Source organism: Eufriesea mexicana, unplaced genomic scaffold, assembly GCF_001483705.2.
Source record: "Eufriesea mexicana isolate 0111107269 unplaced genomic scaffold, ASM148370v2 scaffold1358, whole genome shotgun sequence".
In the NCBI taxonomy this organism is placed as follows: domain Eukaryota; kingdom Metazoa; phylum Arthropoda; class Insecta; order Hymenoptera; family Apidae; genus Eufriesea; species Eufriesea mexicana.
In genome coordinates, this window is record NW_016909491.1 from 1234013 (window position 1) to 1247272 (window position 13260).

At 29.1% G+C, this 13260-nt stretch overlaps 2 protein-coding genes across 4 annotated transcripts; both read left to right on the forward strand.

Moving 5' to 3' along the window:
* The first annotated feature begins 1515 nt into the window (after positions 1–1515).
* Positions 1516–4110, forward strand: LOC108548073 (probable E3 ubiquitin-protein ligase makorin-1). Of its 3 annotated transcripts, none has more exons than XM_017900844.1 (7): positions 1516–1535; positions 1704–1917; positions 2434–2712; positions 2915–3230; positions 3336–3658; positions 3716–3872; positions 3994–4110. In XM_017900844.1, exons 2-7 carry the CDS (start codon positions 1883–1885, stop codon positions 4108–4110), a joined length of 1227 nt encoding a protein of 408 aa, XP_017756333.1. In that variant the 5' UTR covers positions 1516–1535; positions 1704–1882. The 3 variants fall into 3 exon arrangements, with proteins under 3 accessions (XP_017756333.1, XP_017756334.1, XP_017756332.1); XM_017900845.1 differs by lacking the exon at positions 1516–1535 and having other exon boundaries at positions 1671–1917; positions 2434–2573; positions 2649–2712; XM_017900843.1 differs by lacking the exon at positions 1516–1535 and having other exon boundaries at positions 1671–1917.
* A 5605-nt stretch (positions 4111–9715) lies between these two features.
* Positions 9716–10065, forward strand: LOC108548046 (peptidyl-prolyl cis-trans isomerase CWC27 homolog). Its single transcript, XM_017900812.1, has 2 exons — positions 9716–9807; positions 9880–10065. Exons 1-2 carry the CDS (start codon positions 9730–9732, stop codon positions 10063–10065), a joined length of 264 nt encoding a protein of 87 aa, XP_017756301.1. The 5' UTR covers positions 9716–9729.
* The last annotated feature ends 3195 nt before the right edge of the window (positions 10066–13260 follow it).

Genomic DNA, 13260 nt, shown 5'->3' on the forward strand with positions numbered 1-13260 from the left:
TTAAATATCTTATTCATTTAACATAAATACATAAATAATATAAGTTTATTTCAAATTATATAAATAAATATAAATAGGAGAAATGTCATAAACATAAATAACAAAATACGTTTGATCAGATGAAAAAAAAAGATACTACATAACAAGAAAAAATAATAAAACATTTTTTAAAAATAATCGATATTACATTTCTTTCTATAAGTATAATAAACAATTGTTTATTAAATTGAGGTTATTATAAAAAGTAGCTTCACTTCGCCATGTTGTATTTTACACTTGCGATTTAATCAAGCCTGACAGTAGAAGCAAAACATAAATAAAAATAGATAAAAAAGATTATATTTATATTTCGTAACAATTAATGATAATACTTTCCGAATAAAGAAACAAATAAAGATCATAGTTTGTTACTTCAAACTGAGATATTACATGCAATTTAAAATTTCATATCAACTAAAATCCTATTTGAAAACATGTAACACTTTTAGATTTTTAGGTATTAAAAAATAAGCATCACCTTTTTATCTCAATGCTAAATAGCACTTCGTCTCAATTTATACTTAAAAATATGAATCTGTATTCATTGTCGAAACACAACAGCCGTGGCGGTAACCCGTGTACACTACCAACATATGATTAAAATTTTATTTGGACCAAACTAAATAAAGCTGCGTTCTCATAATTGCATTATTACATTGTTTTATTTCCTAGTTCTTCTATATGTATAAGTATGTCAAAGAAATATCTTAAGAAAAATGTAAAACGTATTAATATCATAAGTAATATAATTAAGATATAATTACATTCTTCACTATTTTACAGTCAAAAATGAATTATAAATGTAACATTCATTGAAAATTTGCTATATATCGATCTGTTTCATATATACTTACTAAAAACATTTTTGTTTCTGCGATGAAGACTATGCTAGATGAAAAAATAAATTTTGTTAACAAGATATTAATAATTATTCATATATTATACTGCAAGTATTATACTTGAAGGAATTTACTTTAATTATGTAAATATTACAAAATATTTAATAAATAAGGAATTTTTTCCAATACTGAATTGCTATAATGAATTAATAATTTGTTAAACCATATGACAGAATTCAAAAACAAATATAAAAATATTAAACAATACATAGTAAAACGAATATAAAATTATTGTTTCAATAAAAATACAAAAATATATAAGAAATGTCATTTACTTTTCAAATCGATAATTTTATAACATTTTAATTTATATTGTTTTAATGATATTAAAAATTGATGTGTAATGAGTTGATTAATCCCATAAATCACTTTTGAACACTTGAAACTTTCGAGCGCATGCTCTAACTTGTATATTATGGTTAAATGTGAATTTGCCTGTTGTTAGTCTAGTTGTGATATATGTACTCTTACGCGTTAAGTCAATGAGTTACAGTAGATCTTAGATATTTGTCCATTAATATATAAAAGCTGATAGTATATATATGTAGAAGAGTAAAATTTTGATAAAAAAAGGAAATTTAAATCAAAATTAAAAAGGTAAAAACAAAAGAGAAAGAGAGAGAGAGAGAGAGAGCGTGCAGGAACCGAAACATATATATATGTATATATATATCATATGGTCATGTAAAGAGTGAGAGAGATTGGGTGGGAGGGAGTAGGAAAAGAAATTAGTGTATAAGAAGTGTTTTTTTACAATTTTTGAAGGACTTGTGAGGAAATATTTGTTAAATAAAATTGGTGATATAGTATCCGATACTGTGCAACCTAAAACGTATATTTGTTTTGAAAAATTCTTATATTTCATATTGCCACTGTCAAAGAGATTATACGCGATCCTTTTGAGGACGCGTTGTCGATTATTGTTAAAGTGGAAGCTTTAGAAAATGGCCGACAGTTGGACACAGAACGTTGTTTGCCGGTAAGAAATTATTCCACAATTATTTTCTAATGTATTTTAATGACAACATGTGAATAATTAAATAATAAAATGTATCTCTATGTATATAAGAATATTCAATAATACATCAACAAATTAGGTTGTAAAAGTATCAATATTTTTTAGGATTTGCATTTGTTTCCTTCTTATTTTTTCTATTTGCTAATTTTATTATATATTTGTACATGTACAAAGTTATTGGTTATAAATTATTGTATCAATTTAATTTACTTTTATATGTACATAATAAAAAAATTAAATCTTGAAATTTTGTTAAAATGCTTTTGCATATTTCTATATATTTTTTTATATATGTATGTAAAATAAGTATGATATACATTTATATTCATTGTTATTTATAATACTAAGAGATATTTATTATACATATGTATAAACATATATATATATATACAAAAATAATGTAATATTTTCATTAATAAATAAAAATTTATAATATTTTGTGATATTTGATCTAATGTTTTATCTTTTCTATTTTAGTTATTTTAAAAATGGTATGTGTCGCGAAGGAAATAATTGCAGATACCACCATACTGAAGGAGTTAGGAATGATGGAAATAATGAAATAATATCTTCTTCTATCCCATCTTTGAATACTGTTTGTCGCTTTTTTAAACAAGGTATCTGTAAATTTGGAAATCAGTGCCATTTTCGTCATAATACTGAAACTGTTGATAATATCTTGGTGAATGCAGATTCAGTAGAAAGTTCATCACCTGGACAACACACTTCAAATATCTCAACAACAATAAAGAATGTGTATGTTGTCGTCAGATGACATTATAGTTCAGCAAGATTTAAGTCATATTACCAGTTGAATATTACATAATGTATTGCAATATTATATATAGAAATATGAGATATACACATATGCATGTACATATGCACACATACACATACACCTATGACAGTTAGGTTAATAAGAAATATAATGTGCTACAATATATTTATATATTTCCAGTAAAGAAAATACTCATATTGCTGAAGAGTGGGTAAAGGCACCAGAATTTATACCTTCAGATATGGCTGGATCATCATCCAAAAATAAAGCTTCTACAACCTCAGGAACATCTACAATGTCAATATCTTATGCTCAAGCTGTAAATCCATCTGGTCAAGCATCTAATCCATCTGTAGAACCTTTATGTCCATATGCAGAAGCAATTGGAATTTGTAAGAAGCGTAATTGTACATATCTACATGGAAATATTTGTGAGTTGTGCAATCGTGCTGCACTTCATCCATACAATGAAGAACTTCGAAAGAAACACACAAATGTAATTATATAAGTATATACAATGTAACATAATTGTGTTACATTACTTAAATAGAATGATCAAATTATATAAAATTACACTTCATTATTAATATTTATGTTTCAGGCATGTGTCAAACAGCATGAAGTAGACATGGAGCTTTCATTTGCTATTCAGCGTAGTAGAGAAAAATCTTGTGGTGTTTGCTTTGAAGTTATAATGGAAAAGGCATCTGGACAACAAAGATTCGGTATTTTACCAAATTGTAATCATTGCTTTTGTTTAAGTTGCATTAGAAAGTGGAGACAAGCTAAACAGTTTGACATTAAAATTATAAGAGCTTGTCCAGAATGCCGTGCTACCTCTGATTTTGTATGTCCAAGTATGTACTGGGTAGATACTAAAGAAGAGAAAGAGAAATTGATAATGGATTACAAATGTGCATTAAGGTAGGATAAAACATGTGTTGTTATAATGTTTAGTTAAATCATATTGTTTATTTATAGCACCAAACATTGTAAGTACTTTAATAAAGGATGTGGTAAATGTCCATTTGGCAACAAGTGTTTTTATCTACATGCATTTCCTGATGGTACTAAAACAGATGTTGGTCCTCCTGTTCGTCAACGACGTTTTGATGATATGGATGCCGATATTTTTCGTGTAAGTTCAACATTTCATTGTAATTGGTTTTATCGGTTTATTTTGATATACAACTTCTGAATTACTAATCATTATATCAATGTAGGAAAAAATGTACAAAAAATTTTTAAATTTCTTACAGCAAGTTATTTTCTGGGACTTTATTGAAGAAAGAGAGAATCGTTTGCTACATAATATAGATGATGATATAATTTCCCTATTTTCAAACTCAGAAGAATCTGACTGGTCTGAATACTAGTTAATTTTCAGATTACTAGTTATATTAATTCAGTAACCTGCTACTGTTGCTGTTAACTGTATCATCTATTTCATCTACCACTTATATGTGGTTTCAATGGCTGAATAGACAAATAGTTTACGAATTGTTTGAATGGTTATGATTTAAAAATAATTTCAGCTATGTTAATAAAAAATTTGTGTGCTTTGCTTGATGATATTTACACGAGAAATATGTAAATAATATCAAGTTATAATAACAACAACAAAAATAATAACGAGGAGGTTGCAGTCGCATGTACGATGACAAGTTTTTAAATGTTACATAGCCACTTTGTAATCGCTTTTGTTTGTGTATTTTGACCAATATTGTTACAACTAATACTCAATCATAAGAAATACGCATCAACTCTATTACATCAGTGGTCCAAATTAATTCAATTAATAAGATATACATTGATACAATAATCTTTTGCCAGTATGAAAATAAAAAATTTTGTTTCTATTCTCACAATTTGCGTTCAAAGGTCTTTTTTTTATAAGAATAAGTTTATGTATTTCAAAAAATTTCTGTAAGAAATCAGCTTTTCTTACTTCTTTAAGCAGAATAGGTCTATTATGATAATTTAAGATTCTAAATGAAATTATTTTCGTGAATATTATTAGTTTTATTAATCTTTGGCTTGAAACTTAACGCTTGCTTAAGAATAGATTTAATAAAAAAAAGAAATATAAATTTATTCTTTTTTTCTTTATTTTCATTCTTTTTTTTTTTTTTTTTATAACATAGTGTTAGTAATTTAGAATTAATTTTAATTTTGTTTGGGTACTTATTCTGCAGGCAAAAATTTAGGCTCAACTTTTATTACATTTAGTTGTTATTTGACTTGAAGAATTAATGATTAATAGGATATCAAATTTTAATTCACAAATAAAAGAGATAATAAAATATATAAATAATCTACTGTTTATAATAATCAGTATATAATGTCTATTTGATAATTGATTCGTATTGAAGATACAATTAACATGTTTCGTCCTACCTCCTGTTATGGCTCTGCAAACATTTAACAATTCCTTAAATTATTGAACTGTGTAGTGTTAGTTTCTAATTAATAGTTTTAAGGTAAACGTGATAAATTGCGCAAATCGAGTGTATTGTGTAATAATTGTATGTCTAGGCTAGTGATTCTCAACCTTTTTCATGTACCATCTAATTAATATGTGATTGAGTCATGTACCACTCTGTAAGTAGTGTATATTAATTGTAGCATAACACACTATATATAATATACAAATTGTTAGAAATTGGTTTAGCCCATGTACTGAAAATATTCAATGTACCACTAATGATACATGTACTATACATTGAGAACCACTGGTCTAGGCGATAGTATGAAAATTTGGTTGAATGTGTGTGCTGCTGAATATAATAAAAGAAAACCATTTTTGGCGAGTATGCACAAACAGATTCTAGATTTAGGGAAAAAATATAACAAATAAAAATTATTTTATAAACGACAATTGAATTCAAAGCTATTTAGAATCTTTATTGCTTTATCTTTGTATTTTATTGTTTAGTATATTTAGGTATGTAAAAGTTATATTTTTTAAAAGGGTAATATTCAAAAAAATAAATTATTATTTTGTATTGATGAGTGAAGGCAATCAGAGCTTTATAAGTAGAAATAAAAGCCAAAGAATATGGTATCAATTTTTTTTGATAGAGCTACTTTATAAAAATGATTTTTTAATGTATTAAAAGAATTGTTCTGAATGAGTATTAGGTTATCAAATTAATTCAAAATATTTTGCGCATATGAATTCCATTTATTGTTACACGTAGTTATAAGGTACACTTTTCTTTATCAAACTCATCTATCCTCAGTGTTGCCTTTAAAGTATAAGATAATGGCATTGTTTGTTAATATGAGCAAATATCACTCAAAGTTTCCTCAGACAATCTTTCTATAATAAAATATGCAAGTTGTTTATATTTTCTATAGAATTTCTATACTGTTAATTTAATAGTGAATTGTTATAATTAAATATTTATTGTTATTGTTAACGCTGCTTATAAAAATATTCGGAATGTTTTTTATATTGTTCTTTCTGTAGGAAGCAAATGTATCATATTTTATCTTTCATTTATATTCATCTTAATACAATATTAATTACAATTAAAAAAACATATAAAAAAATTAAAATATTGTATCATTTTTGCGTGTTATGTACATATTTCTTTCTAAAATTTCATAACGAATTGATTCAAAAATTAATGTACATGCGTTAACAATAAAAATAATAATAGTGCTGTTTGTCAACACTGAGTGTAACCGCTTATAAATTGTAATGTTTCCTTTTCTTGAAAGTGTATGTCTCTATAGTATTGTGCAAAGAAAAGAGATGTATAGAGTGCCAATAGATCTGATTGTAAGTTCAATGTTAATTTATTTTGTGAAGTGCAGTTGTAAAACGCGTTGTCGCGTAATAACTTACGCATATATGTATTTGCAAGTGCATTATACGAGTGTATGAAGTTAGAATTTCTACATAGTCTGCGTGATAGCATGAGACACAAACGTTTAAAGTTAAGTTAAACTTAATTGGTATTGGATTACATAACATGCATTTTAGATATAATTAATATTGATTTTTATTTTTAATCTTATCATATCGACGAATTTATTAGATAAGACTTTACTTATTATGCAATTCAAAATTTAATTTTCTTTTCGTTATATTTTATTCATTTTAATATTTATCTTGTTCTACAAAAAATATACATTATATAGAGAAATAATAGTTTTTATTTTTACTCTATTAACACATTGTATGACGGTCAAATTTTAGCTGTCAGCAGGAGATAAATAATTAAAAGAAAGTACATTAAATGAGCCTCTCATTTGCCAAATCGATTAACTCCAAAGAGTAAAATATAGAAAATTATTTTAAGTATAGAAAGTTAAACAACAATCAAATGATTTGACATCAAAATTTTAAAAAATTCAAAAAATGGAGTTAATCGCTTCAGCTTGTGAACGGTTCAAATACTATTCACCTTTTCACAAAATAGTGTATAGTATATATTTCAAAAAAATGTATTATATTTCTACTAAATGCTAAAATTAAGGCTAAATAGAAAAGGAACGGTAACAAGTGCCTACAAGCATATGTATTAGTAGGTTACTATTTCGGGAAAGAAATCGTGAATCGGCCAACGCCGATTCGCGATATTTTATTTTAGAAAAACAAATTATAAACCGGTCAGTGACCTATGCGTGACATTTTTTTAGAAGCAAATCGAAACCGTTACCATTATGAAAGGCTATTTTTGGTAGCAAGACTAAGCTGCGCGGTCTTTACCGGGAGGTGAAATGCAGGTCGACGAAATCGTAATCGTGGCCGGGAGCGAATAGCGAATGCGGAAAGTGACGTGCTTTTTATGGGAGCAATCGCTAATGGGCTGAATCATATCAGCCTCACGGACGTGAGTCGTTCGGTTTGGAGAGAGTTGAATTATAGCGTATTTCCGTGTGTATAGTTACATTATTTTAGTGTTCTTTTCTTGTGTTAAATTAGTTTTCCGAGTTTAGTGTTCGTATTATTCTGTTTATATTGTTCTGTCCGTTTTCGGTGTCTCAAACCGCTCGCGCAGACTCGATATTCCTTCATTTAAAGAAGGAACATATAAATATTTAATTCCTGTACACTGAAGACAATAAAACTTGTTTTCACCATCCTACAATAATAACAACAGAATCACGGTATCACGAGACCAGGGTGCAATGTGTTAAATGTAAACACATTAATTAAAAAAAAAAATAGATTTTTTTATTATCTAATTTATCGTTAGGTATCGCCTTTCAAATTTTCATCTTTTTTTAAGCCGATATGATTTTTCAATAACCGAAAGTTTTATCATATAACAAAGTTCACAAGGAGAGTGCAAGTCCTGCGGGTCACCGATTTAGTTGAAACTTTGCAGGTTTGTAGATATCGTCATGCAGTTTTAGAAAATATATCATTATAGCGGCAGCTACTCAATAGTTTTTGAAATATTTACGATTAAAGTTTCATTACTTTTGTAATTACAGATTTATTTCCATCATTATACAAGTGCAGTCATGGCCTAAAAACGATAGATTAATATTCCCGTGGTAATGGACCGTGATTCGATTCTCGTCCCATAGCTGGTAGTTTTTTAATCTAGTTTTAATTGTGTTCATTTTTCGTCAATGAAAAAATTGTAAATAAAATTTCTTAATAAAATAATTTATTTTTTCTACAGCATTCTTGTTTACTACAGGAAATACGAAACCTATCGCTCATGTAAGTATTAATTATTAAATTAAACATCCTATAAGAATATTGCCTATAATTCCAACTTTGCTGTGCAGCTATAAATTTTCATGAATTGATTACAAAAACTTGGCAATTTATTAATTTTCTACTGTCTAATTGATATCTAGTATCCAGTTCGAATACAAATTTTACCGCCTGCGATCAGCGCCATCTATGATTTTGGAATAGTTTCTCAAATAGTTTATTAACTCTGGTTACGTGCACCTAATATATTTTAATTTATTTTAATAAATAAAATCATATAGTTTCCTACATTCTTTAATAAATTCAGCCGAAACAGCGGTTTTAATTAGACAATCAGCATTCATTTTTTGCCTGGCAGGCGACAAATATGCAAAGGTACGCCTTTACAACGCAATTATAAAATTTCATAAATTAAACACAGAAATTGAGCAATTTGTTAATTTTTCTCCAAGTGAACAGGAGAGTGCATGGGAAATGAGAAAAAATTACAAACAAACGCCGGAAGCATTGTTGTGTTCATGCAGGTGTGCCTTCATCACGAAAAGAATGTAAGTATTTGTCTTAACCTAACCTTTAGTTATAATTAAATAGTGTAAGTTAGAAAAGACAATATTCTGTGGAAATAAACAGGCACGTGCAACAATAGAAAAATATTGGACTCATGAAATATCATCAACGTAGATGCCAAGAATTATACTTTATAGCGAGAAAAAATTGAAGCAGCAATATAAATATGTAAAGTATGATATGTCTATTGCATTCCAGGTCGGTTAACCATATGACATACAAGATAGAAATCTTTGATGGTCAAATAAAAATTCAGAAAATGGAGATGGTTTTGGCAGCAAAAAGAATTACAATTAATTTAGGTGATGGCCTGTTATGACAACAAGATATGGAGAATACAGTGAGATTGAAAGGTATGTTGTATTCCTGATCTAAATGAATATTAATACCAGTGGTCAAAGTTAATAATCATCGCTAATGTGTTAGGTTGGAATAAAAGAAGTGAGAAGAGGAAACGCGTGATGCAGAATAAAGAAACAGAAAAGAGGCAGCATATGTATCAGGAGAGAAACATGTGTGGCATTGACTTGCAAATATGAGGATCATTGGAGAGATGGAGAATGAACACTTGGTAATAATTAGAAAAGGTAAAGATAAATTGCATATAGAGTCTGAATGTTGGTAAATGATAAATGTAGAAAATTAAATGTAAGCTATTACATAGAGAAATGTTGTTGACCAGCAGTAATGTGTTATATTTCAGAATGGTAGAGCTGAGGTACATAAAGAAAAGAGAGAGGTTTGAATGAAAGCAGTGAGAAGAGGAAATGATCTCACAGGTACAGGGGAAGGTGGTAAAAGCATATATGAAGAACCATTTAAAGTGAGACTATATTTAGAAACAAAAGGAATTCCTTTCTTATTCAAAAATAATTATTGGATATATGTGTTTTAGGACGAATTTCATACAAGATTACATTTTCGTCGACGAGGTTCAATTGCCGTGGCAGAGATGACAATGAATCCCAATTCTTCTTTACTCTTGGTTCTACACCAGAATTACAGAATAAACATAGAATCTTTGGTAAAGTTACTGGAGAAACAATATATAACATTCTTGAACTTGAAGAAGCATCTGTAGATGAGGTAAATTTAATGTTTACAAGAAAATATATCAATTCTTGATATAAATATAATATTTCCTCTGTTTTGTAGAATGATAGACCACTTTATCCTCCAAGATTTATAAAAACTATAATATTGAACAATCCATTTTCTGATATTATACCAAGAATAATAGTACAGGAAAGTGAAGAAGTAAAGAACAGTTCAAAAACTAAAACAACCAGAATAAAGTAAAAATGATATATGTTTGCAGAATTTAGCTCTGAGAATATTATTCTTTGCAATTTACAGAGTATTCTTTGTTACAGAAATTTGAATCTGTTATCATTTGGTAAAGAAGCAGAGGAAGATGATGAAGAATCTGTGATATTAAATAAAAAGTTTAGTGGTATGGGCAAATCAGATCATGACCAATTACTGATCCAAAATAAAGCTCACAACCAGCTGTTGAACCACCTGGACCTCCAAATAAAAAAAGGAAAAAAGTCTGTAATAGCGATTGGGAAAGTGATGATGAAGTAAAAACTTAAGAAGAATTAGAAGTTATAAATAAAAAGAAAGAGTTAGTTTATTGTTTACATTATTACTATGTTATGGAAGGTAGAATTTTTCATTGATTTATATTTTCCAAGTAATGATGGAAAGGATAAAAAAGAAATTGATAGATATGAAAAAAGAAACGAAGAATTATGTTGTTAATAATTAACGTGTATATGTGAAACTTCCAAAGTGAATAAAAGGTACATAAATATATAACTATCGTAGTTTCATTTTCTTTTTACCAAGAGCAAAATCACTCGCTTTCATTTGTGACTTAATGTTCGTCTATAATTAATTCAACTTTTGTAATTGCATCGTGAAGGCACAGCCTCAGCGAGCCTTCTAATATAAGTTTGGATATGAATTCATTGTTATTTAATTAATTATTGGTGATTATTGCATAGAGTACTTGAACCATTGCCGAAGATAGTAATGGTTTGTCTTTCCATTAGTATAATGGAATAGCTAATAATTTCAGTTCATAAATTAATTATAGAAATTTGGAATTTTTCGCAACAGAAATATATCTATATTTGCATCATTGACGTTATTAAATATAAGAGGCATCGTTTGATATTTTACATCGATACTTTATCACATAGCTATTTCAAAGATGCAACATTTTCCCGCTACAAAAATACCTAGCACATCCGGCTGCAGCCAACTTCCAGTTGGCGGCAAGCGGGCATAACAGTAACATCGTGCAATATTCTCCCGCATCAAAATAAAACATTAAATCTCAGAACGTTTCGTGAAGTAGTGATATCGCTGATTGACGTCTTAATTACTTTATAAAGTTCAGGATTACTAACTGTGAACATTTCTACGGTGGTAATATACTACATGTGAAAAAAAGTTATGTTACATAGTGTAAATCGTATAACGATACACGTGGAAAATAAAGTGGTGTGAGTGCCGTATCCTAAGATACTACCGCATTGTCCGTTATTATCGGCTATAGAAGATTCTAGATTTTGACATTCCATTGCAACATAGTTATGTATTATCTCTTTTACATTCTAAATTTTAATTTTAGTTTAGAATATTTCATAACTACTGCATAGAATAGGCTGCTCTCAAACCAGTAGGACAATTATATTACAATTGAAGGTGCATATATGTACCAAAGTAACAGAAAGGCAGGTGCCTGTGAAATCGCTCTACACAGTATACTTTATTCACCTGTATTTCTGAAATTAGGCTTCTCGGTTAGATCTTTTCGGCATAACAGCGTAGAGTAATTTTTCCATTAACGGAATCGGATATTTTTTTTTCGGTTCCGAGCGTGCGTTTTCGAGAAATAGTGCCGAAAGTGTCAGTGGCTCTCAGACCGTGCGACGCAATTTACTTTTTTGGCTTCTATCTTTCGAATTATGCTTTTTGAATCGGATTTTTCCACTGATTCGCGTAGAGTGATTTATTCCTTAACGGGATTGGATATTTTTTTTCGGTTTCGTGTGTGCGTCTTTCTAAAATAGTGAGGAATGTGTGAGTGGCTCTCAGATCGTGCTGCGCAATTTACTTTTTTGGCTTCTATCTTTTGAATTAGGCTTTTTGAACCGGATTTTTTCACATATTCGCGTAGTGTGATTTTTTTCTTAAGGGGATTGGATATTTTTTTTCGGTTTCAAGCATGCGTTTTCGAGAAATAGTGCCGAAATTGTCAGTGGCTCTCAGATCGTGCTGCGCAATTTATTTTTTGGCTTCTATCTTTTGAATTAGGCTTTTTGAATCGGATTTTTCCACTGATTCGCGTAGAGTGATTTATTCCTTAACGGGATTGGATATTTTTTTTCGGTTTTGTGCGTGCGTTTTCGAGAAATGGTGCCGAAAGTATCAGTGGCTCTCAGATCGTGCTGCGCAATTTACTTTTTTGGCTTCTATCTTTTGAATTAGGCTGTTTGAATCGGATTTTTCCACTGATTCGCGTAGAGTGATTTATTACTTAACGGGGTTGGATATTTTTTTTCGGTTTCGTGTGTGCGTTTTTCTGAAATAGTGCCGAATGTGTCAGTGGCGCTCAGATCGTGCTGCGCAATTTACTTTTTTGGCTTATATCTTTTGAATTAGGCTTTTTGAATCGGATTTTTCCACTGAATCGCGTAGAAAGATTTATTCCTTAACGGGATTGGATATTTTTTTTCGGTTTCGTTTGTGCGTTTTTCTAAAATAGTGCCAAATGTGTCAGTGGCTCTCAGATCGTGCTGCGCAATTTCCTTTTTTGGCTTCTATTTCCGAAATTAGGCTTTTTGATTAGGGCTGTTTTATATATTAGTGTATAGTGGAATTTTCTGTAACGGGATTGGATATTTTTTTTCGGTTTCGAGAGTGCGTTTTCGAACAATAGCGCCGAATGTGTTAGTGGCTGTGAAATCGTGCTGCGTAATAGTGCATTTTCTTTTCTATTTCCGAAATTAGTCTTCTTGATTAGGTTTGTGCTATATATCAGTGTAGAGTGTATTTTTCTTTAATGATATTGAATATTTTTTTTCAGTTTTATGAGTGTGCGTTTTCGAAGAATAATGCCGAATATGTCAGTAGCCGTGAAATCGTACGCGTAATAGACATTTTTGACATCTATCTTCGAAATTGGGCTTTTTGATTAGATTTTGTTCTATACATCAATGTAGAGTGGAATTTTCTCTAACTGAATTGAATACTTTTTTTCAGT

Excerpts from the sequence above, each read along its gene's own strand:
- LOC108548073 (XM_017900844.1), top strand. The coding sequence starts at position 1,883 with ATGGCCGACAGTTGGACACAGAACGTTGTTTGCCG. Across the intron at positions 3,231-3,335 it reads TTCGAAAGAAACACACAAAT|GCATGTGTCAAACAGCATGA; the intron begins GTAATTATATAA and ends TTTATGTTTCAG. Across the intron at positions 3,659-3,715 it reads GATTACAAATGTGCATTAAG|CACCAAACATTGTAAGTACT; the intron begins GTAGGATAAAAC and ends GTTTATTTATAG.
- LOC108548046 (XM_017900812.1), top strand. The coding sequence starts at position 9,730 with ATGAAAGCAGTGAGAAGAGGAAATGATCTCACAGGTACAGGGGAAGGT. Across the intron at positions 9,808-9,879 it reads TATATGAAGAACCATTTAAA|GACGAATTTCATACAAGATT; the intron begins GTGAGACTATAT and ends TATGTGTTTTAG.